This window comes from Pleurodeles waltl, chromosome 2_2 (genome assembly GCF_031143425.1).
Source record: "Pleurodeles waltl isolate 20211129_DDA chromosome 2_2, aPleWal1.hap1.20221129, whole genome shotgun sequence".
Taxonomy (NCBI): domain Eukaryota; kingdom Metazoa; phylum Chordata; class Amphibia; order Caudata; family Salamandridae; genus Pleurodeles; species Pleurodeles waltl.
In genome coordinates, this window is record NC_090439.1 from 1,072,685,715 (window position 1) to 1,072,709,965 (window position 24,251).

Below are 24,251 nucleotides of genomic sequence, written 5' to 3' on the forward strand. Positions count from 1 at the left end.
GACAGGTGTGAAGTGTGGATGTCTGCCTAACTGGATGTACGCTGCACATACTTGCAGAGTTCCTTGTCCCCTTGATGATATAACAGCACCTGTACTAGGACTGCTGGTGGTTACAGTGAGATATAGGGAGCAGGTTATCCAAGCTGCTGGAGACCGACAAGTCTGGGATAGCACATATTCTGCCTAAGGCGGGGCAGCGCGGGGGGTCTGAATGAGTCCGCAGTTGAAGTCTGAACATGAGGGTCAGACTTGGATTCAGACAACAGCAACACAAAAGGATGATGGATGGAGTGCTGAAACGTTTCAGACACTTACCCCCAGTCACAGATCTGGGTTAAATCCATCATTCTTTGGCTCATCATTCCACCCTAGTTTGGACCCAGCCATATGCAAAGCAGACATGACCCTGCACCCCATGGGAACAGTGTAGCCAAACTGCCAGGGCCTCCCTGTATGGGAAACAAGCTTCAGATTCAGATCCTGGCAATGGTCCTAGTGCTACAATAACACGAGTAGTTGCTGGAGACCAGTGGGCAAGAGGACAGAACATGCCTGAAAATGGAGTACCACACCATTCCAGAAGAGAATGAAGAATCTGGCCTAAGTGTCAGTGATGGCGAAGGGCCAGTAGTGCGGTGATCAAAGAGAGCAAAAATACTCTGCCTGAGGTATTCCGCACCTGATGGGACATATCTTGCTGCCAATGACTGGGAAGTGATTTTTGGACATTTTGTTAGAGCAATTAGAAACCAATTGAGCCTCCTTGAGCTGAACCTTCTGGCTGAAGTGAGCTTTGAAATTCTGTTGCTACTAGACAGACAGACATGTTATCCTGGAAGTGATCGTTAATAAATTTGAACTGCATATTTATTCATTTAGAAGAGCATGGAGTAGGACTAAGGAAGACTTACAAAGACCTTGTGTAAATTTGACTGTCATTGCATTGGAAATTGTTTTGTCACTACTGCACGAGCGGGAATCAACGTGGAGCACTTTTGCTGTTGCTGCATTTATTAAACAGTGAGAAATCGGAAAAATCATGTGTAGGAAGTTGGCTCTGTATGTACTATTTCAAAGTAAGAAATAGCATGCACAGAGTCCAAGGGTTCCCCTTAGAGGTTAGATAGTGGCAAAAAGAGATAATTCTAATGCTCTATTTTGTGGTAGTGTGGTCGAGCAGTAGGCTTATCAGAGGGTAGTGTTAAGCATTTGTTGTACACACACAGGCAATAAATGAGGAACACACACTCAAAGACAATTCCAGGGCAATAGGTTTTTATATAGAAACATATCTTTTCTTAGTTTATTTTAAGAACCACAGGTTCAAGATTTACAAACAATACTTTAAATGAAAGGTATTTCACTCAGGTATCTTAGGAACTTGATCACAATAGCATGTACAGTTTTGGCAAAAATGGCAATAAGCTATTTTAAAATTGGACACAGTGCAAAAACCAACAATTCCTGGGGGAGGTAAGTATTTGTTAGTTTCACAGGTAAGTAAAGCACTTACAAGGTTCAAAGTTGGGTCCAAGGTAGCCCACCGTTGGGGGTTCAGGGCAACCCCAAAGTTACCACACCAGCAGCTCAGGGCCGGTCAGGTGCAGAGGTCAAAGTGGTGCCCAAAACATATAGGCTTCAATGGAGATAGGGGTGCCCCAGTTCTAGTCTGCCAGCAGGTAAGTACCCGCGACTTCGGAGGGCAGACCAGGGGGTTTTTGTAGGGCACCGGGGGGAGGGGGGGTGGGGGGAAACCAGCACAAAATTGCACCCTCAGCGGCACAGGGGCGGCCGGGTGCAGAGTGCAAACAGGCATCAGGTTTGCAATAGGTTTCAATGGGAGACCCAGGGGTCCCTTCAGCGATGCAGGCAAGGGGGGGGCTCCTCGGGGTAGCCACCCCCTGGGCTAGGAAGAGGGCCACCTAGGGGTCGCTCCTGCACTGGAGGTCGGATCCTTGTGGGTGCAGTGTGTTTACCAGGCGTTGGGTTCTTTGAAGCAGGCAGTCGCAGTCAGGGGGAGCCTCTGGATTCCCTCTGCAGGCGTCGCTGTGGGGTGTCAGGGGGGTAAACTCTGGCTACTCACGGGCTCGCAGTCGCCGGGGAGTCCTCCCTGTAGAGTTAGTTTTCCGCAGGTCGAGCCGGGGGCGTCGGGTGCAGAGTGGAAAGTCTCACGCTTCCGGCGGGAAACGTGTGGTCTTTAAAAGTTGCTTCTTTGTTGCAAAGTTGCAATCTGTGTAGAACAGGGCCGCTGTCCTCAGGAGTTCTTGGTCCTTTTAGATACAGGGTAGTCCTCTGAGGCTTCAGAGGTCGCTGGGCCCCGGGGGACGCATCACTGTTGCAGTTTTTCTTGAAGTGGGGAGACCGGCCGGTAGGCTGGGGCCAAAGCAGTTGGTGTCTCCGTGTTCTCTGTAGGGCTTCAGGTCAGCAGTCCTTCTTCGTCTTCAGGTTGCAGGAATCTAGTTTCCTAGGTTCTGGGGAGCCCCTAAATAATGAATTTAGGGGTGTGTTTAGGTCTGGGAGGGCAGTAGCCAATGGCTACTGTCCTTGAGTGTGGCTACATCCTCTTTGTGTCTCCTCCCTGAGGGGAGGGAGGCACATCCCTATTCCTATTGGGGGAAATCCTCCCAAATCAAGATGGAGGATTTCTAAAGGCAGGGGTCACCTCAGCTCAGGACACCTTAGGGACTGTCCTGACTGGTGGGTGACTCCTCCTTGTTTTTCTCATTATCTCCCATGGACTTGCTGCCAAAAGTGGGGGCTGTGTCCAGGGGGCGGGCATCTCCACTAGCTGGAGTGCCCTGGGGCATTGTAACACGAAGCCTGAGCCTTTGAGGCTCACTGCTAGGTGTTACAGTTCCTGCAGGGGGGAGGTGTGAAGTACCTCCACCCAGAGCAGGCTTTTGTTTCTGTCCTCAGAGAGCACAAAGGCCCTCACCACATGGGGTCAGAAACTCGTCTCTCAGCAGCAGGCTGGCACAGACTAGTCAGTCCTGCACTGAACAATTGGGTAAAATACAGGGGGCATCTCTAAGATGCCCTCTGTGTGCATTTTTTAATAAATCCAACACTGGCATCAGTGTAGGTTTATTATTCTGAGAAGTTTGATACCAAACTTCCCAGTATTCAGTATAGCCATTATGGAGCTGTGGAGTTTGTTTTTGACAAACTCCCAGACCATATACTTAATATGGCCACACTGTACTTACAATGTCTAAGAATAGACTTAGACACTATAGGGGCATATTGCTAATGCAGCTATGCCCTCACCTGTGGTATAGTGCACCCTGCCTTAGGGCTGTAAGGCCTACTAGAGGGGTGACTTACCTATGCCACAGGCAGCATTTTGTGTGCATGGCATCCTGAGGGGGATGCCATGTCGACTTTGCCTTTTTTTCTCCGCACCAACACACACAATATGCAATGGCAGTGTGCATGTGTTAGGTGAGGGATCCGTTAGGGTGGCACAACATATGCTGCAGCCCTTGGGGACCTTCCCTGGTCACAGGGCCCTTGGTACCACTGGTACCTTTTACAAGGGACTTATCTGTGTGCCAGGGGTGTACCAATTGTGGAAACAATGGTACATTTTAGGTGAAAGAACACTGGTGCTGGGGCCTGGTTAGCAGGGTCCCAGCACACTTCTCAGTCAAATCAGTATCAGGCAAAAAGTGGGGGGTAACTGCAACAGGGAGCCATTTCCTTACATCATGGAACCTAATAACAATAGTGCTAGACGTAGATACACACTTGCAGGAGTACTAGTTGTACCAACTCTAATAATTATTTTGCATGTAGAATCGAGCTTACATGCATTCTCTAGTATAGAGAAAGGTAGAGCTATAAGTACTCCTAAAATACCACTTCCTAATGATGACAGGTTTTCTTTATTTGAGGATAACAACTTATATGTAGATGCTTCTAAAGGAGACACATGTCTGTGATGGGCCCACACCCGGGTTGCCTCTGGTGTCTAAAGTCTGACCACGACTCCAGGAAGTGTCCTGACTGTTGCACCACCTCTTCAGGTCCCAGTTATCTAGAAGGTCCCAGCCAGCACTGAGTCGTTCACATTGGTCTTGTTTGAGGTCTAAATTATCGTTTGGTAAATCCCACAAATATAAAAATCCAAAAAGTCAAAGTAATCTTTGAATTTACTGCATCAGTCCAAGTCATTGGATGAGGCGTTGGAATGGCACCGCAAGTCGAGGCCCCGCTCTCATACTCCACCTGTAGAGTCTGATCGTGGGGATGCTCCACGCCTCCCTGAAGTTTCTGGATTCAGAGCGACCGTGAGCAAATTTTAGTAATTTTATGATACAGTGCATCTCATATTTGGGGGTGCAGACCCCTCTGGAGTGCCTTCGGGCCCCACAGGACTGGGAGTTGCATAGACTGGACTTCCTGTTGGTTTTTCCTAGATGCCAGTCGACCTGGATCTGTTCATGGATCTGTTCATGGATCTGTTCATGGATCTGGACTGACTCTGGTTGTAACTCCACGACCTTCGCTGGGGTTCTGTTCAGTGATGCCGTTCTCTGCGGCACCGATCATAGTCCTTCCCGAGTCTGATGTGGAGTCAGACCAGCGATGTTCAACACCAGCCTTGACCAGACTCCAGTGATTGTCCAGGTTTGAGACAGTGCCCCCTTTTTATTGACAGGCCCTATTGGGATTTTGACCGGGGAGGACCTGAAGATCCTTATGGCTAACCTGACCCCCTTGAAGACCCGTTGGCCCAATTGGAGGATAACTGGTATGAGGAGGGAGATTCAAATCACTGTCACTGGTCTGGTCTCTCCTCCTAGTGTGGCTACAGAGGAAAGGGCCTCCTTTGCTATGGTGGTGAGATAGGCGTCTGTGGTGCTTGTGAAAGTCAAGACTAATGTTTTGAACCTCTACTGCCCTTCAGTGAAGCCCTTTCTGATGTCCTGCTCCCGAGACTGAGCCAAGCCCTGCACAGGCTTCCCCGTGCACTGGTGAATCTTGTGTTGCCATCACCCAACACCCCACCCCTGAGAGCCTGGTGATGCAGGCCTCAACGTCCATGGTGAATCCTGGCACATTCCCTTCCACCCTACTGAACAGAGTCCAAGAGGCTGGGTACCTTCGGAGAGAGGATTTTTGCCAGCCTTGCACAAGTGGTTGCTCCAAATTGTCTAGCGGAATTACTCCTTTCCACTCCTGGTAACCTTACCACTGTCCTCAGATCAGCTGACGGAGGTCCACCTGTCCTTGTTGCGCCAGGAGGTGCAGGCTCTTGTAGCCGAAGGAGTTGTTGAAGGGGTGCCTGCACCAGGAGTAGGTTGTGATTCCAATTCCCACTGCTTTCTAGTGCCAAAGGATGTATACTTCTGTCCTATTCTAGATCTGAGGAAGGAGACATTCATGATGTGAACAAATTCGTTGGACCATGGAGACTGGATGATAGCATTGTATCTGCAGGACGCCTAGTCTCCTGTCCCCGTCCTGCAAGCCCATCAGCCAGAATCATTTCCAACTTGCTGTGCTCCCCTTTGGTTTCGGGTGTTCATGAAGATGTTAGAAGTTGCAGCACATCTGCATAGGTCAGGGATGGAAAGAGGACCTGGCTACTGCTATGTCCAGGCCTGCCTCTGAGCCCCCACCCAAAGCAATTTAATGCTCCCACCAAACAAGAGCAATCAGTAAGTCCGCTCCCAGCGAGCAGAAGCAGGAAAAAAGCTCCTGCCCCCTGGGTGCGGACTTTCATCTGTTTCTCTGCTCGCTGTGAAGCAGCCAGCAAAACAGATGAAAAGATTGCTCCCGTATGCAACGAGCAGCATTCTTTGCTGCTCCCTGCATGTGGGAGAAATATCGGCTCTGCTGGAGGCAGGAAGCCAACAGGGATTACAAAGCATTTGGGCTGCCATCACGGCCCCGAATTAAAGACAATGCCTGGGGCCAGGCAACCCACCATTGACTAGCTGGGCCCCAGGGATGGGATGCTCGGTGCTGAAATCGACCCGGAGAGTAGGGCTGCGTGCCCCCTCCTAACTGATAAATCTAGAAAGCCCCAGGGGATGGGGACTCCAAGGGCCATAATGACCTAGAAATAGGGGTGGGGGGTGCACCCATCCTTGTTTGCCTGTGTGTGTATATGTGTGTGTGTGTGTGTGTGTGTGTGTGGATATATATATATATATATATATATATATATTTGTGTGTGTTTGGGGGGGTAGCAACAGTCCAGGCCCTGACCGCCTGCTCACCGAGCACAGCCCAAGGGCGTGCCTGGCTCAGGGTTGGGTGCCTGCAGGGATCTGGCTACAGTCTGTGGTAGAAGCCCCCAATGCACACGCCTGAAGCCTGTGTGGGGTGGGGTACCTGCACGATCCCTTGCTGTGCACAGCTGTAGGCTGTACATGGTGTTGGAGTTGGGTGCCTACGGGGGGGTGGGAGGGGGTGGGAGGGGGTTTGGATTATTGTAAGTAACTCGCAACACATTTTGCAGTAATATTTTTTATGTTGCCTTAGAAGATGTCAGGACTGGTGTAATATGTGGGGTAATTAGCCAATGCCTAGCGAGAGGGTAACTGGGGTCCTTGTGTGCAGTAGCACAATAATGTTCCATGAACCTCTTTTTGTCAGGAAAGACAGTACTTCCTGCGTAATTCAATCCGCAGGGGCAGACCAAAACATAAACAACATGATCCCTATTAGAATTAATCAACCTTTTTATCCTAGCGGTCCTCTCTGTGGGTAAGGAATAGGTTTTTCTATTGGTGCTGTAAGTACAGGCTTTACACCTACCATGTTTGAAAAAACCTAGTTGTTCTTTTAACCAATTGCTTTTGCCCTTTTGGCTGAAGTGACTAGGAACCAAAATATCCTTCAATTAGCTACTTTACTTTTCCTATAAGTAACCAAAGGACATAGTTACCAGCCCACCAATCACCTGATCTGATTTTGCAAGATGCCAATGTCTGTTGAAAATACGTCTGTTAGTCTCAGATTCACTACTGTATGTAGTAATCAACCTAATCTTGTCAGTAGTTTTGTCCTTTTTATTTTTGGTTATCAGTAGGCTGTCCCTAGGTATGGCTGTTATCTTATCACACGCCCCCTTGATGACATTCCTAGGATAGCCGCTAGATCTAAATCTTTTTATAATTGTGGCTTGTTTTGAATTATAGGCTGGTGGGGTACTGCTATTACGTTTAGCTTGGAGCATTTCTCTATAAGGGATGCTCCACTTAAGAAAGGGAGGGTGATGTGTTTGGGCATTACTCTTCCTGAATAAAGTGGTTTGTACAACTCCACCCTCCACCTTTACCAGAACATCTAAAGTGTCCATCTCTGATTCATGTGTTCTGTAGGTGTATTTCAAATCAAATCATCATTGGAAATGAGGGCTAGAAAGGCATTCAATTTACTGTGGGATCTTTCCCAAATGACAAATCTGTCATTGATATAGCATGTCCAAAATATAAATTGTTTGGTCCAAACCTCATTTCCCTTGGTCCAAATAAATTGAGACTCCCACCATCCCAAGAAAATGCAGGCGTAGCTCAGCGTGAAAGAACTCACCATTGCCATCCAGTGAGTTGCCTGTGCCACTGTTAACCAAATATAAACAGATTATTCTCACAGCAAAACCTTAACATGCTCAGTAACATCACGGAATGATCATAGAGATATACAGGTCTATCTCTGAAGAAATACCTACATGCCTGCACCCCACATCATAAGTGATACAAGATGTATTCAATTTTCCATGGGATTTTTTTGTATTTTAGTGATGAAATCAGTACTATCCGTACAAAATGATGGTAGGTTCAGGACACATGAACACGGAAAGAAATGCAGATAAAAGGAGGTGTTTTCCAAATGACTGTTATTAGTTGCTATTATGGGCCTGCCCGGGGGGGGAAGAGTCTTACTGTTCTTGTGATTTTTGGGCAAATGTAAAAACTGGGGATGGTAGGTTTACCATCCTTTAGGAGCTGATATTCTTCAGTCCCTTAAAGACCCTTATCATGCCAATCAGTACCTCTGTAAACATCCCTGGATGATTTTTCATCGCAACCTAATCAATCCAGTTGCCTTTTGACTTCTACTTGATATCTGGCCTTGTCCCATACCACTACATTGTCCGCCCCCGCCCCAATCTGGTTTAATGACAAATGACGTATTACTAACAAGGGAATCAAGTGCTTTATTTGGGCCTAGACTACGGTTACTAGCATAGTCATTCTTGCTACTCTTCCAGAGTTTTATAAACTCCATAATTACTACATCATGAAAACAGTCTATTGAAGCATGAGGGATCCTCAGTTGCATTTGGACCTTGGTCAAAACTGATTTTCACTGTTTGGCAATGCCTAGATTACAAAACAGTTGTCTTTCTGATACCCAACCACTTTCCCCATGTTCCAGTTCCCTCAGTGATGCCAAGCCTCCAGTGTCCTCCGTACGCGAGTCATCAAACGTATGGCTGTATTCAGTCACAGTCAGTGAATTCAAGCCCTTATGTTTTTCTTTCTGTTAAGTAAACACCTTCAATAATAATTAAATTTTCTAATAAAATCAAACAAATCAATACGACTTCTGGAATTATTAAAAGTTGCAGTGGGGCAAAAAGACAAACCCAGTTGTAACAAGGATTGTTTGTCCTCACTCACTTCATAGAAAGATTTACAACTGTAAGTGTATCCTCACCCGTTATTTATTTCTCTTTTTCTGCCTGGTGTTCCTCGCAGGCGGCATATTAACTTGTTTGGCTGTATCCACCTCTTCTTGTTTTCCTTCTCCTTTGTTGTCCCCTCCTCTCCCGCTTGGTGGTTGCGACGGAGGGCTTGATCTCCTTTAAAAAATGATTCTCCTCAATTGTAGTAAATGGTACTGTAGTTACGTTCGCCAGCAAATTTTGGTCCTCCACTTCTGAAAAGTTATCAGAGCTAGATTCACTGGTCACCAGTTCTTGTTTCTTCGGAGTTTACCTGCCTCAACCTTTGGCGTGCCATGTCATACTTCTTAGCAAAAGTTAGGATTCTCCCTGTGGCATAGTCAATTTTATCACATAAGAATTTCCTCTTCTTCTTTGCTTTAATTTCTTCCTCATATTTAGAAAGTATTTTCTTCAGATCAATCATAAAGTGTTCAGTCTCTTCCTTTGAACTATGCTTCTCAAAGATCTCTCTCAACTACCATATCTCCTCCGTGACCTAATCAAGTTCCATGGCTGCATATTGAGACAAGAGATTCCAACATGTTTTTACACATAGTTGCCATCAAGCTAGACCATTCTTCCAACAGTTTGGGGTGGGGATTTTGGTATGTTGGTGGCCTCAGACCCTCCCTTCCCAACAGCGATTTATTTAATTTTTACACAGTCTTTCGTACTGGATTAGGTATTGTTTCAGCATTCTGCTCCCCTCTGGATCAATATTGCCACCATTCACCCCCCCCCCCTCCAATCCAGCTGGTGTCCCTCGCTGCTCTCTTCAAACAGGTTATGTGCTATGTCCAAACGCTTCTGTATAGTCTCACTAATATTAGCTATCTTTCAAGTTCATAAATATCTGCTCAGATCTTCAGTACTGCAAAGAAACACATCCCACTCTGTCTTGTTTTGGAAACCTCCAAACAGCGGAATCCTACCATGAATCTGACATCCGTGCACATGAGTAAACAGGCAAATAGTGGTGGGAGAAAGCTCAATTTCATGGTATAACCACCCAAACGCGGGCACTGACACCCAACCATCCACCTACCTTAAAAGTCTGCACATATCACATACGGCAGCGGGAATCGGGGAGCCAAGTAATGAAAGCACAGTCCTGCATTTCACTGATCTCATCCACCAACTGGTCGGTGCCGGACAAAAGGGCACAGGACCCACTAATTATAAAACAACAAATCCTTTGCTAATCTACTTAAAAAGAAAGAGCCCGCACTCCAGGATGATGCTTTCCACAAATTTATTGAAGCTCGCACATATTGACAAATAAGGTCTTCAGAGCCAGTTTTGTGTGAGGAACACAGCACCATTTTTTAAAAGGCACACATGCACCTTATGTGCAATAAACATAAGCAAAATACTAAGCAGCTGCCAATGAATTGCCCAAAAAATAATAAATACACAGGCAACAATGTATCACGATATGTATAATAAACAAAAAAAAGGGGTAATCAAATGAATACAATATGGTCATTTCAGCAGTATAATAGAAGCCAAAGAGATTTTTACAAAAAAATCCTAATGGCTGCTGATGAAGTTTAAAAGCCAGGTAACTTATGAGCGCAACATATTCTCAGAAAGATTCTTTATGGTTTTACGTGTCAACTGACCATAAACGTACATGGAAAAAAAGCAGAAAACACCACCATAAAATGGGTCCTAAAATACAACAACCTACATATAATCTGAGAAGAATATTGAGTACATGCAGTCAAATATTCAAGTAAAATATACAGAAACAATGTCTTCAGACCACCAAAAGAATCGGTGTTCACAGAGTACCCTTGAATGTAAGACAAGGGGACAGGGAGAAGACCCTTGAAAGTTTAGAGTCTGCATACATAAGAAAGCTTGGGAGCAGGTATCCTGGCGGCCTCAACATGGACGAAGAACGTTACGTGCATTTATGGTGAATCTGTCTCATGCGGAATACACAATTATATTCTTTTGTTTTGTCCCCGATTTTTCCCTTTGTTCCTCTTCGCTCCTTTTGGTGATTTGAAGACATTGTTTCTGTATATTTTACTTGAATATTTGACATTTCTCCAGATAATCTAAACTCCTTCTTTAGGGTCAAGCGTGCAAGCGCTCTGGCCTGTTGTAATCTCTCTGTGGGCTTTTACCACACCCACTACTGCTATTCATTCTTTGCTGTGCTTGTCTTAAATGCTTAATTTTTTATTGGTGCATTTTGTGAAATGTCCCTCCTTTGTGTGCTAAGTTACCTCACAGGCGATATCACTAAGTGGAACTTTTTGTTGCCCATCACACTACGTCATGCTTCCTCCTGTTACAGCATGTGATGGGCTCTCCTGTGCTTTGCCATTCATCCCAGCCGCAATCCTTTTTAGACATTCACGCAGGGAGCCAATAACTCTCGCGCTCACGATCATGGTGGCCATGTCGCTTTGAATTGACTTGCTTCTGCTAACTGTTTTACTTTTTATTTTCAATTTATGTGGCAAGAAAAGTCCAGTTAGGAATTTACAACGCTAATAGCTCTAACTCAAGCAAACGCGAGACCCATTGCATTGCAAATGGTTGTTGGTATTTACTTTTGAATACATATTTACTGTGCTGTTTTTAAAAGGTTCTAAAAAGTATGCATTTATATTACAGAGACGTTAAAGGCCATCTTAATTATGAACACAGAGTGTTTAACAGTGAAGAATTTCTCAAAACAAGAGCTCCAGGAGATCAGCTATTTTACAAGAAGGTAATTTGTTCTTCGTAGTCCATTATTTTATTTATTCATTTTTACAGTTTGAGAGCACTTAGCATGGCACTGAACAAGTGCATTTGTATACGTAATAGGATTATAGTGAAATCAAATGTTCGAGTTTAGTATATAAAATGTTCGGACATTGAGTGCAATATACATTATCAAAAGATCCATCTTTTATGGAGCTGGGTAATCCTAATGTAGGGTACGGCAGCCGTAGAGGAGGGAAATTAGATGGTGAAATGGAAGCGAGAGGGAGAGTGATTTGGAGTGTGTGAAGGAAGTGAAGCCAAGGAACAGGAGCATTGTTAGTTGTAAAACAACCAGCAAACTAGTACTTTGCCATCCTGCCTGACAGCAGTCGTGAGCATTGGTCAGTTAACGTAGCACATTCTATCCAATCCATAACTGGGAGGTGGGGCAGCAGGTAATAAAGGGAAGCGTTCATTGCTGGCTCCTCCTGACATATTAAATCCCAGAAGGCCATATAATTTGAGGGTGAGTAAGCATGTTGCGTGTTGAAATACTGTGGAACTCAAATAGCAGATAAAACTAACAGCATTCATAAGGACAGAGTGGAGTAAAGCACAAACAAGTAACCCCTGCATTTAATTTTATCACATGCACATTTTCTTCACCATTCCTTGGTTGCACCCTGGAGTAGAGGCCAAGACTTGTGAAGGAGGCAAACACCTTGGTGGGCGAGGGGAAAATGCTGTTGGAAGATAGGTTTTGCTCACTTTATCCTGCTACAAGTGACTGCAACATGAGGCGATACCCACCGGCACCGGTGCGCATTAGTTGCTGAGACACTGTGGCACTGGGCGCCATCTTTTTCAGCAGTCGATAACGGCTGAGGTGTCCCAAAAGGGCCACGGGTCCCAGGAAGCAAAATGGTGCGCTAAGCTACAAGCTGCCCAGAGATGAACCTGGGCCTGCCCCGAGCCCAGACGCCTGAATGGAGCCGGACAGACACTGTCAGGGATGGTAAGGAGTGTCGGTGAACAAAATGCAAGACTGTTTGGGCACGTCTGACTAGTGGAGTGATGCGGCGGTGTGGTCAGGGAGGCCTTCACAGAATGGGCCATGTCCATGGAAGTGTGGCCGCGCAGAGACTAGGAGCGCGCCGATAAAGCAGGATCTCTGTTGCGACAATAGGGAACGAGGGACTCCGTGTCGTGTCGCGCGCCAGGAGATCGGACCCCCTTGCCTGTGGGGCAGATCCCGCTGTGACCTGCTGCCGAGCCTGCTGTGGCGGCGCCCTGGAAACAGAGCTATTTGCGCAGGGCGGGCATTCCGTATTTCAGGCCTGTGTGCCCCTATACTCTGGTTGCCCTAGCTTGTCCCATCGGAGTTACAATGATGGTTGAGCACAATGGCATGGCACTAGATCCCACAGTGCAACCGCTGGACTTGACCCGCTGAGAAAGTTCATTTTGCAAACACTACATGCTGTGTCCTATCTGATGTCACCAATAACACAATGCATGGTCTGGTGGCGCGAAGAACGTGAGAGACTTGGGGCGCTGTGCTGTGGTAAACGGGGTGAACACTGACAATCCTGGATGTGAAACACACTGTTTGCAATTCTAGATGACCGTCCCTAGCATGTGAAGCGCATAAGTGACAGATCAGCTATTTTCTATGCCCGAATAAGAACTACATGCTCCATTGCGAGCTGCCTATGTGCTGACTGGCGGACATAGGTCACCCTATCTTACTTCATTGCTCCTCAAAAGCGATATGCCTTAAGCCATGGGTTGCCAGTGCGCTATGGGGCATCCCAATCTTGAGAATCCAAACCACAATATACGACTGCTATGACCAATGAGGCGTGCCCCAACACGTTGGAGGACAAATTAAATCCTGTATTGCTGGCCATTGACAACACGTGGATCTCTCTGGAGTCCAAAATAGACACGGTTGCCTTGGATTTGGGCCTACTACATGCGGATCACAGAAAACTGGTGGAGAGGGTGGCACTGGCAGAGCAAACTGTTGCGACTGCCGCCCAGAACGAACAACCTTGAAACTTCCTTGAGGGAACTAACGGACAGAGTACGAATACTGGAACATCACACAGAGGGCAGATCCTGTAGAAATAATGTTCGCCTGGTGGGTCTACCAGAGGGTACTGAGGGACAGGACCCAGTGAAGTATATTGAGGACTTGTTGCGCACTGTTCTCTCCCCAGGAATGCTTTCTCAATTTTTCTCCATCGAACGGGTGCATTGGGTCCAAGCCAGGCGGCCCCCGGCACACGCCAACCCGCGGCCAATGGTGATGCAATTCCTCCATTACCGCAACAGTCATAGTGTTAAAAGAGACACACTCACTAACAGATATGCAGATGGTCAACGCCAAAGTGATGTTCTATCCAGACCATACAATTGCCGTACAGAAACAGTTTAATACCTTCTTTGTAGTGAAGCGGTGACTCCGTGAAATGGGATTTAATTACTCTCTCCTCTTCCCAGCTAAACTTCGTGTAGTAGCTGACAACATCACACATGTTTTTGGCGACTCCTGAGGAAGCATGGCACTGGATTGAGGGCTCTGATGACCACACCACCTGCTCAGCGCGACTGGACACGACAAGGAAGGACAGTTCTTTGAGGAACCGACGGGGCAGCATAGGCTGAAGCCACAAATAGACAGAGACCATTCTGCAGTCCCAGATTTGGAACAGAAAATCAAGGAGCGGCACAACGCCTTACAACAAGCAGCTGCACTCTCGACTGTAGGGCGCTGCTCCAGTCCAGACATCCTGGGATCCCCCTACTCAGATGGAGAGAGTTCCATTGCCACAGCAGATGCACTTAGAAGAAAATTTTGAGGCCAGATATACTCTACAAATTACTCATGTGCACGGGGTGTTGATATGGGTTTGGCCAGGGGTCCCGTTTAACCTGATGGAACAGGTTGTAGATGTTGGTGGCCGGTATGTGTTTATCCGAGGACGGCTAAGTGGTTGCCACGTACTCATTGGTAACATATTTTACCCCAACGTGAACCACGCTGCCTTTTTAGACTCAATCAATCGGTTACTTGTACCGTGGAATGATGTTCCTTGTTTGATTGGAGGTGATTTTAACTGTGTACTAGATACACACCTAGACAGTTCCTTTCCACCTTTGGCGCACACCACTACCACTTCAAACGCCCTCTCTTTAGCGGCCTGGCTACACCATTGGCAGTTGACAGATCTGGCGCCATTATAACACTACCACTAGAGTGTATTCATTTTATTCCGCCCCTCGTGACTTACATGTCCGATTTGATAGACTACTCTGCACAGCCAGCTTGATTCCAGTGGTTGTGCAGACATTACCTGGGACGTATTCATTCCGACCAAAACCCTCAATACCTTGAACTTGACTGAGTTGTGACCACCCAACCTCCTGTTCCTACATGGCGGCTACAGCCTGCGACGTTGGAGGACTCTGCGTTACGGGAGTCAACCGGCCAACAGATTGCTAATTACTTCGAACTGAATGCAGACACAGCCTCGTCTTGTTCAGTGGAATGGAATGCTACATTGCGAGGTCACTGTCTGGGGCTCAATTGTGGCATGCGCAATCAGCTGGACAAGGAGGTGTCAGCTGTGGAGCGGCAACTATTGCATCATGAGTCGGAACTGGTGCGGAATCCCAGTACTCTGCCTCAATTACAGGTCATGCATAAAATTCATTCAGAACTCCGTGAGCGATTGAGATGCCTAAATTATGCAGCATTCAGCCAAAACGCATGCAAAGGCAGACAGAGTTGGGGATTCTATTTGCCTGGTTAATACGACAAGAGACTTCCCCCAGTTTGGTAATGTCTCTTCGTGCACGGCCTGGTAATCTGCTGTATACACAGGATACAATTCATGAAACACTTCACGCACATTATGAGTCATCATATAGCTGTATCTAACATCTTTCCCTAAAAGGTATCAACCTATTCCTTGCAGAGTTGCCTCTACCCCCAAATCACAGCAGAGCAATGTTCGGAACTCGACGGTCCTCTATTACTATCCGAGATACAAAAAGCGATCCGTTCCCTTGCTAAAGGCGAAACACCCGGCCCTTACGGGCTACCGGCTGAATTCTATAAGACATACTCAACTCGCTCCCAAACTGCTTACTTTATATGAGGAAGCCCTAGGTCTGGTGCGATTACCCCCTACACTACTGGAATGGCCTTTTCTCTTTAAAGTTCTCCCAAAATATGGTTTCGGCCCTCATTTTGTACAGCTGGTGAAATTATTATGTACACTCCCAACAGCATGAACCAAAACTGGGTGCCTTATATCACCCCCAATTCATATTAGGAGGGTCACGCGACAGGGGATCCCTTTGTCTCTCCCCTGCTTTTTGCTCTTGCAGTGTAACAGCTGGTGGTCACACTCTGTAAGGCAGGGCATGCTTGGGGGATGGAAATCATTCTGTCTCTGTATATGCGGATGACCTTCTAGTGTATATTAGAGACCTAGCAGACTTTCCCAGCAGTATAATACCATTGTTTAATACACATGCAAAGGTCTTTGGTTTGCGAGTTAACTGGGCCAAGTCCTGTGGTGGTCTGTTGTCACCCACTATGTCTGATACAGGCCTTACATTCGTGGCCCCTAGACTGACGTGGCAATCCAGCACATTCAGATACCTTGGCATACAGATATATCATGTGGAATCGGATCTGCTTGACGGGAATCTGATGTGTGCTCTGTCGAATCTGCGCCGCCAGATGATGTTTTGAAAGACATTGCCACTGCCAGTCATGGGCAGGGTAGCCTTGTCAAGATGATAATACTGCCCTGATTGCTATATTATTTTGTGAATCTTCCACTATATATTCCAGCCTCCTTCTTTCGTTCCATGGAACGGGATGTGTGCAATTTCATTTGGAATACCTCCCGTTTCAGAGTCACCCTCTCTAAACTTTCACTCAGTGAACCTGGGAGGGTTGTCACTGCCAAATTTGGAGCACTACTATCTGGCTGCGCAGCTGCAATGGATGGCTCGTTGGTTCTCATCTCGACATCTAGCAGACACTGCCACTCATCTACCAGCACGGTCATGTTATTAATTGCTTCATTTATTTCACTGTTGTACCAAATCCCCTGCACAAGAGCCCATGTTTCTAAACCTAGCTTACCGCTGCTACCGAGATGCTGTTACCTCACCAGGGACACTATACCCTATGCACCAGCCATACCACTATTAGGGACACCACTTAGCACATGTATCACATCACCCACAGAGCTGGCTTCTTGGCACGAAGCAGAGAAATACACCCTAGGAGATCTTTACACTGATGGCACACTCCACACCCATGAGACACTGATGGAAACTACTAGTCTGCACCTGGGAACCTTTCTATTGTATAGCTCCCTTAGGCATACCTTACAACTTGCATGGGGCGACTTTTCAAGGGAACCCCAAATACACTCACGCTACATTATCTACACGTATTCGGGGAGGGGAGACACTTAATCGCTGGATGGCGGACTCCCTGCGACTGCTCACATTCGGCCCACTTGCGACTCTTTGTGGGCAATGGGAGGCGGACGGGGGGGGAGGGGATCTTTTACTGATAAGGAATGGGCGACTGTGCTGAAAACTCCCATTAATGTTCCTTGAAATAAGTGATTCTGCCTCATACAATATTATGTTACCCAGAGAGCTCACACCTGAGAAGATTAACAGATATTTGAACCACGCAGATGCCGCTTGCCCGCACTGTCAGAGATTGAGAGCAGACCTCTTACATATGATGTGGTTGTGCCCAACTCTGAATCACTACAGGTCTGCAATCCTGGCACGCTTAATAAAGTTTGTGGACCGGCTCCTACCGCAGACATGGGAAACATGCATTCTGGGATTGTTCCTTAGGGGTAAAAAGTTGAAAGCCACATCCCGTTTTCTAGATCTAGGTTTATTATTGGCCAAATGCCTCATAACTCGCAAATGGCGATCCCCTGATCTGCTGACATATGAAGCATGGGTACAGTCACTGACTGTCTGGGCGTGGGCGGAGGGCACTGCTCTTCGACACGAAGATGTGCTGGGATTGCGCAAATATCCACTTCGGAGTTGATGCTAACAGACCTTTGCACCCCATTGGTGCCTGCGCCGCTCAGCCCTGCCCCTCTGCTGCAAACGGTGGATGCCTGTAACGCAATGTCTTCCACATAGCATGCCACATCCCTGTCTATGTGAGTAAACTAGACAGGCAGTCCTTCCTGAATGCATGTTAACATGCCAAATGCAAGCCACACAGAACATGTGTGTAGGGGCAACCTGCTGAACACCCATGATTTGTATAACAGTCATACTAATTCTGCAATGTAAGTGCATGGATATGTATTGCCTGCGATTCCTTCCCACATGTTTGTTGTTGTAAATTGAAGTTGACTGCAAGCGTGTGGTTTACACCTATTTTTGTTCTAATATGAGAATTTTGTGTCTTGAAACATAAATGCAATAAGGAAATTAAAGGGAAAGAAATCAATGACATATGAGGGCAGACTGTCTCCCCTAGGTTATTGTCCATTTTTGCTAAAGGCTTTCTCTGATTTTGATATGAAGCAGGGGATTTGATGATCTTTCACCTTGTCTAATTCCACCTTAAAGACCAAATAGGACTGCAGGTAATCATTTCATCATAATTCTTAAGTTTTACCCTGACCCTGAATTTTACCCTGACTTATTGAACACTTTACCATTATTTCATATACTCTGTTATTTTTGTGACTTTGCCTATTGTGTGTACCTCCTACTTTTATTCAGTTGCTGAGTGAATCTTTGCTTATGTAGTACGTACAAGGAAGCATCTGTGGCTTTTCAGCTACGTCTGTTTACACATAGGCCACTCCTCAGGCTTTCTGTGAACTCTGCAATTTGGTTGTCATTCCCAGGACATATGTTTTGGTAGGCCCAAGTCCTTTTGAAAAATGTTTGATTGGATTTGGGTTACTTGCTTGTCTTGATTGGTATTAAATACTTTGAAATCATCCTGTGAGTCTGGCCTAAAACAGCCCATCCACTGTTTTATCCACTGTATGGCTTTTCCGTATGTGTAGTTGCAGAGACAACAACTGAGACATGGGATAGTAGCACATTTGCCCCCAATTTGATCTTGTTTTATACATTTTGTAAACCTGTAAATTAAAGTAGGTTTACTAGTGTCACAGTTTGTTTTTTCCCACATGTTAAATTTTGGTTTGATTTGGATTCTGCATAGGTGAATATTAAAATGTGAATCATAACTGTTGCTGTATTGTATTTATTACAGTAGTATTGGGGGTTGGGAGGCAAAGTGACTTCTATCCTGTGATCATAATAACTTTCCTGGCTCATATTTCAATTCATGAATTAATTCTTCAGGGTTGCAGAGTGATCCATGTTATGAGGGAAAGCAAAATGGCTGCGTAGCGATAATATTTTGAGAGTTCATGCGTTTAAGGAACAGTGACTCTTTTTTTTATTTTTTATCCTGCAATGCGACTCTGACACGTTAAAGGCCAAGAAAACACAAATTACGTTTATTCTTGTGTGTCTTTCTCCTCCTCACCGTTATGCCAGTTCTTTGGATTTATTTACAGCTGACATATGTAATGTATGGTTTTCTGAGGATAATGTCATACTTTGTGGGGATCTTAACCTATGATTGAAAAATCCCCCAGGCCTTGTGTGTCAGTTTAAACAAAAGATCAAAGTGCTTCAATAACAATTACTATCCAGGGATCCATATCATCAAGGTGGCCGTCATCTTCATGAATCTCTGGCTGTGTGCTGAACGGTTTGTTTCACCTTTCCCTTTGACATCTATCTTCCCTTTACATGAAAAACCATATTCAGTAAAGCAACATTCGAGTTCAGATCGCACGCTGACCTCATCAGAGGCCTGCTGCTCACCCAGCACGGATCAGAGGAGAAATGCAAAAGTATTTCTCCTCTGATCACATAGGGGGACGAGAGAGGCACAAAAGGAGAGGAAAGGCCTTTCCTCTCCTTTCATGTCTCTCTCTGCATTTCTGCTGCCTGATTGCAATGTGATCAGGCAGCAGAAATGCCCACTAGACACCAGGATTTTTTTTAAATTTTTTTATTGAATAAGGGTAGCGGCCCCTTGGGCAAGGGCTGCTCCCCAGGGGAGGCAATTTATTTTTAGGCCATTTCTGCCTATTAAAATTAGCCTGTCTGCCCCCAGGGGGGGCAGAAACCTCTAGAAACCAGGGATAATTTTTTTTATTTTATTTTTATGTATGTGGGGAGCAACCTTTTAGGCAAGGGTCGGTCCCTTGGGGGCAAATTTACTTTTAGGCCATTTCTGCCCCTCCCATCCCCCCGGGGGCAGATCGGCCTATTATAATTAGCCAATCTGCCACAAGGGGGGCAGAAATCCCTAGACACCAGGGATATATTTTTTTATGTTTATATAGGTCACTCTCCTTAGGGGCAGATCGGCCTATGTATATTCAGCCAATCTGCCCCCGGGGGGGAGGGGCAGAAACCACTTAGGCACCACGGATTGGTGTGTTTTTGTATGTGTGTTTTGTTTGGGGTGGGGGGCAGCCCCTTGGGCAAGGGTCACTCCCCATGGGGGCACATTACTGTTGCCCATATCTGCCTATTTTTGGAAGGCCCATCTGCCCCTAAGAGGGGGGGTGGGGGGGGGGGGGGTAGAAAGCCCACCAGAGCCCAGGGAAGATTTTTGTTCCAAAATAAGAGGCTGGAGGTATGGCCCTACCCCCACCCCAAATAAATGGGGCCAAAGTTGTTCTGCCCACTAGTGAGCAGATGGGGCAATTACCCCGATCCACACCCCAGGGGGGGCAGAAAGTCTACTAGATGCCAGGGAATTAAAAAAAAAATAGTGGGGTTGTGGCTACCAACCAGTATGGGTCTGGTAATGCCCCCACCCCAATTGAAGAGGGTATCAGTCAACTTTTGATTATTTTGGGTTTTGGTTTTACATTTGGGCCATGAGAGCTTGGCTAACTCTCAAAATCGTCCCACTTGGAATGGTCGGGGCTGCACTTTTTGGAATTTGGGACGCTGCCATGTAGAAAAATCCACAAGACCTAGACACATCTAAAAACTAAACATCTGGGTGATTCCAGGGTGCTGTGCTTCACATGCACCCGCACCATTTTCTTATCTACAATGCCCTGCAAATCTCCAATTTTGCCGAAATTCACACATTTTTCCCACATTGTTGTGATGAAACTTTCCGGAATCTGCAGGAATCCAAAAAATTACTACCACCCAACATTGTCTCATCTATACCAATAAAAATTCTGTTGCACTTGTCGGCCTAAAAATGTTTTTTTTCAAGCTGCCCTTTTGGACCCGCTTTGGTTTCCCCTCAATTTTGACATATTTTTGGCTTCTCCCTGTCACAGGCACTTGCCCCACCTACACAAGTGAGGTATCATTTTTACCGGGAGACTGAAGGGAATGGTGGGTGGTAGGAAATTTCTCCCGGTGCGGTGATCCCACTCAGAAATGTGGGAAAATGTGACCCCATCCTGGATTCCCCTAGGTGTCTAGTTTTAAAAAATGCCCAGGTTTGGTAGGTTTCCTTAGGTGCCGGCTGAGCTAGAGGCCAAAATCTACAGCTAGGCACTTCGCAAAAAACACGTCAGATTTCAGTGTAAAAATGTGATGTGTCCATGTTGCATTTCCTGTTGCGAGCATTAGGCCTACCCACGCAAGTGAGGTACCATTTTTATCGGTAGACTTGGGGGAAACACAGAATAGCAAAACAAGTGTTAATACCCCTTGTCTTTCTCTACATTTTTTCTTCCAAGTGTAAGACCGTGTGTAAAAAAGCAGTCTATTTGAGAAATGCCCTGTGATTCACATGCTAGTATGGGCACCCTGGAATTCAGTAATGTGCAAATAACCACTGCTTCTCAATACCTTATCTTGTGCCCATTTTGGAAATACAGAGGTTTTCTTGTGACCTATTTTTCACTCATATTTCAGCAAATGAATTGCTGTATACCTGGTATAGAATGAAAGCCCATTGCAAGGTGTAGCTCATTTATTGGCTCTGGGTACCTAGGGTTCTTTATGAACCTACAAGCCCTATATATCCCCGCAACCAGAAGAGTCCAGCAGATGTAACAGTATATTGCTTTAAAAAATCTGACATTGGAGGAAAAAGTTACAGAGTAAAACATGGAGATAAATGGCTGTTTGTTTCACCTCAATTTTCATATTTGTTTTATTTCAGCTGTTATTTTCTTCAGGAAAACCTTGTAGGATCTACACAAATTACCCGTGGCTGTATTCAGAATTTTGTCTACTTGTTCAGAAATGTTTAGCTTTCTGGGATTGAGCATTGGTTTCACACCCATTTCTGTCACTAACTGGAAGGAGGCTGAAAGCACAAAAATAGTAAAAAAAAAAAAAAAAAATGTGGTATGTCCCAGTAAAATGCCAAAATTGTGTTGAAAAATTGGGTTTTCTGATTCAAGTCTCCCTGTTCCTGAAAGCTGGGAAGCTGGTGATTTTAGCACCGCAAACCCTTTGTTGATGCCATTGTCAGGGGAAAAAACATGAGCCTTCTTCTGCAGCCCTTCTTTTCCATTTGTTTGAAAAAAACGAAATTTTTGCTGTATTTTGGCAAATTTCTTGGTCTCCTTCAGGGCAACCCACGTCTGGGTACCTCTAGAATCCCAAGTATATTGGAAAAAAGGACGCTAATTTGGCATGGGTAGTTTATGTGGACGAAACGTTATGAGGGCCTAAGCGCCAACTGCCCCAATAGCCAAAAAAAAGGTCTGGCACCTGAGGGGAAAAGGCCTGGCAGCGAAGGGGTTAAATCTGAGCAGTGTAGAATGTTGTCTTGTGTAGAGCAGTAGAACTGTGGACGCATCTGTAGATATTACAGTCTACAAGGTTTGACTGGTGGATATTTGTGTAAATTATTTTATCTTTCTAAATATTATTTCCTGTATGCTGCATCCAGATATTGATAACATGTCTAAAGGTGCTCTTTATAGCATGCTCCTTAAATCTTGACTTTCAGCAATGTTTCATTGTATCCACTTGGTAATGTGCTCTAATGACTCAGAATTGGCCAATATTCCTAAATACAAGTCTTCCAAGTTTCCACAAGGGGACTTCATCATATTCATTACAGCTAAAGCTGTGTCATAAGTAAAAACATTGTGTTAAATGAAGATATAACCTGAGCTGGAAATAAGTAATTGATTCAGTTTCTGTAAGTTTCTTTGCTGTCAGGTTTTCATGTGGCACTTCTATATTGATGTAATACCTGCTCTGGGGATGTTTTCATTCTTTTCAATCTTCCTAAATGTTTTGATGGCAAACGGAAGGATGTTACACAAATGTTTGTGTCTTGTTTTGTAACAAAACATTACCTCCTTCATTAATCCTTGGAAGTCACATGAGTTATTTAATAAACATGGTGTTTTATTTTATGGTTGTCAGTGGGGGGTGGGGGGGAAACATGCTTGAGAGTTATTTAAAAAAAAAAAAAAAATTCTTTGTTAGTGGCGAGCAATTCCTGACCTTTTTGTTTGTCCTGTGCGAGTGATCTTGAAAATGAGTCCCAAGACTGTACTCCTTTGCTTGAGAAAAGAGCATGCAGCAGAACAAATCACTTGCAGTCTTGTGTAATAACTTGCCCAGATCCATCTGGACCTGGTCACATGATGTAGCTCACCTTTCCTTTAGATACTTTTGAGATTCTTGTTACAGACATGGGACAGGGGATCTACAGAGAATCAATTAATGTTGTTTATTGTCGGTAATAACAGTAAGTGTGTTCTTTCCATTTGTACTGTAGGTGTTGGAGACAGTAATGTTCCATTCATTTCTGAAAGCTCGCCTTAACAAAAGTATGGATGCTTTCACGCGGATGGAGCTAACTACCTCTTCTGAAACTGACAGGTACCTTTTGTATTTCAAATATTGTTATTAGGAAAACATTTTTTTAATGATTTTAATGTTTGCTCGCACCGTTCAAGTAAAGCATTAGCACTTAATGCAGTTCAGTTCAAAAGTACTTTATTCAGCTGATTCTACAGCCATAAAAGTACAAAACAATACGTAAAAAAATGTTAAAATCAACTAAAAAAGCTAAAATCAGTCATCAGAATAAGATTCATGAAATGCACACTTAAATCACAAACACTGCATCTCATTTTTCTACCAAGTCTGCAGACGTTTGACAAAATTAAGCGTAGCATGACACAGCCGAACAGTTCTTATTTGTTGTAAATGGAGGAAAAAAGCAGCCTTATAAGACCTGGTGCTAAATCTTCGTACTATGGGCATGAGAAAGCATTTCCTGTATGTTGAATAAAGCCAACAAAAAAGAGCTGAGTTTAAATCTTATGTAACATGAACAGGTAGGGAGGGGCAGGCACTATGAACCTTGGGTCAGGACTGCAACTTAAAATGAAAAAGATTAAACATAGCCTCGTAAGAAGAAATCTATCTTCTTCATGTGAAGTACACTATAGATAAAAGTTTCTGAACATGGCTTACTTTCATCATCGGGGTAAACCCAGGTCTCTCATTTGCAGGTCAGCCCATTGTTAGTTAAATCATTTTTAAAAATACAAATCTTTTACCGTATCTGGTGCTAAATGAGTTGATCTTTCAGGGTTTAAAAACTTTTCAGGGGCTCGATGAAGGAGTTCTTAAAATATGCTAGCCAATGAATAATCGGGCGTTATTTAGCCCAAGACAATCCAAAAGTATTTATTTAGTGAAATAGGCTTCTGGTTTCCTCCAGGCTCGGAACCACACTAACAAGGGTTGCAGTTTGATAAAGTCTTCTACAAAATTCAAGCCCATGTCAGTG

General features: G+C 45.1%; 1 protein-coding gene across 1 annotated transcript in view; it reads left to right on the forward strand.

The window, feature by feature from the left end:
• The window catches only part of DENND3 (DENN domain containing 3), a 372,298-nt gene that overhangs the window by 142,625 nt on the left and 205,422 nt on the right, over positions 1–24,251 (forward strand). Inside the window, exons 10-11 of the mRNA XM_069220830.1 lie at positions 11,318–11,414; positions 23,229–23,332. Of these exons, the coding sequence (XP_069076931.1) occupies positions 11,318–11,414; positions 23,229–23,332 (201 nt within the window). The remainder of the gene's footprint in view (positions 1–11,317; positions 11,415–23,228; positions 23,333–24,251) is intronic.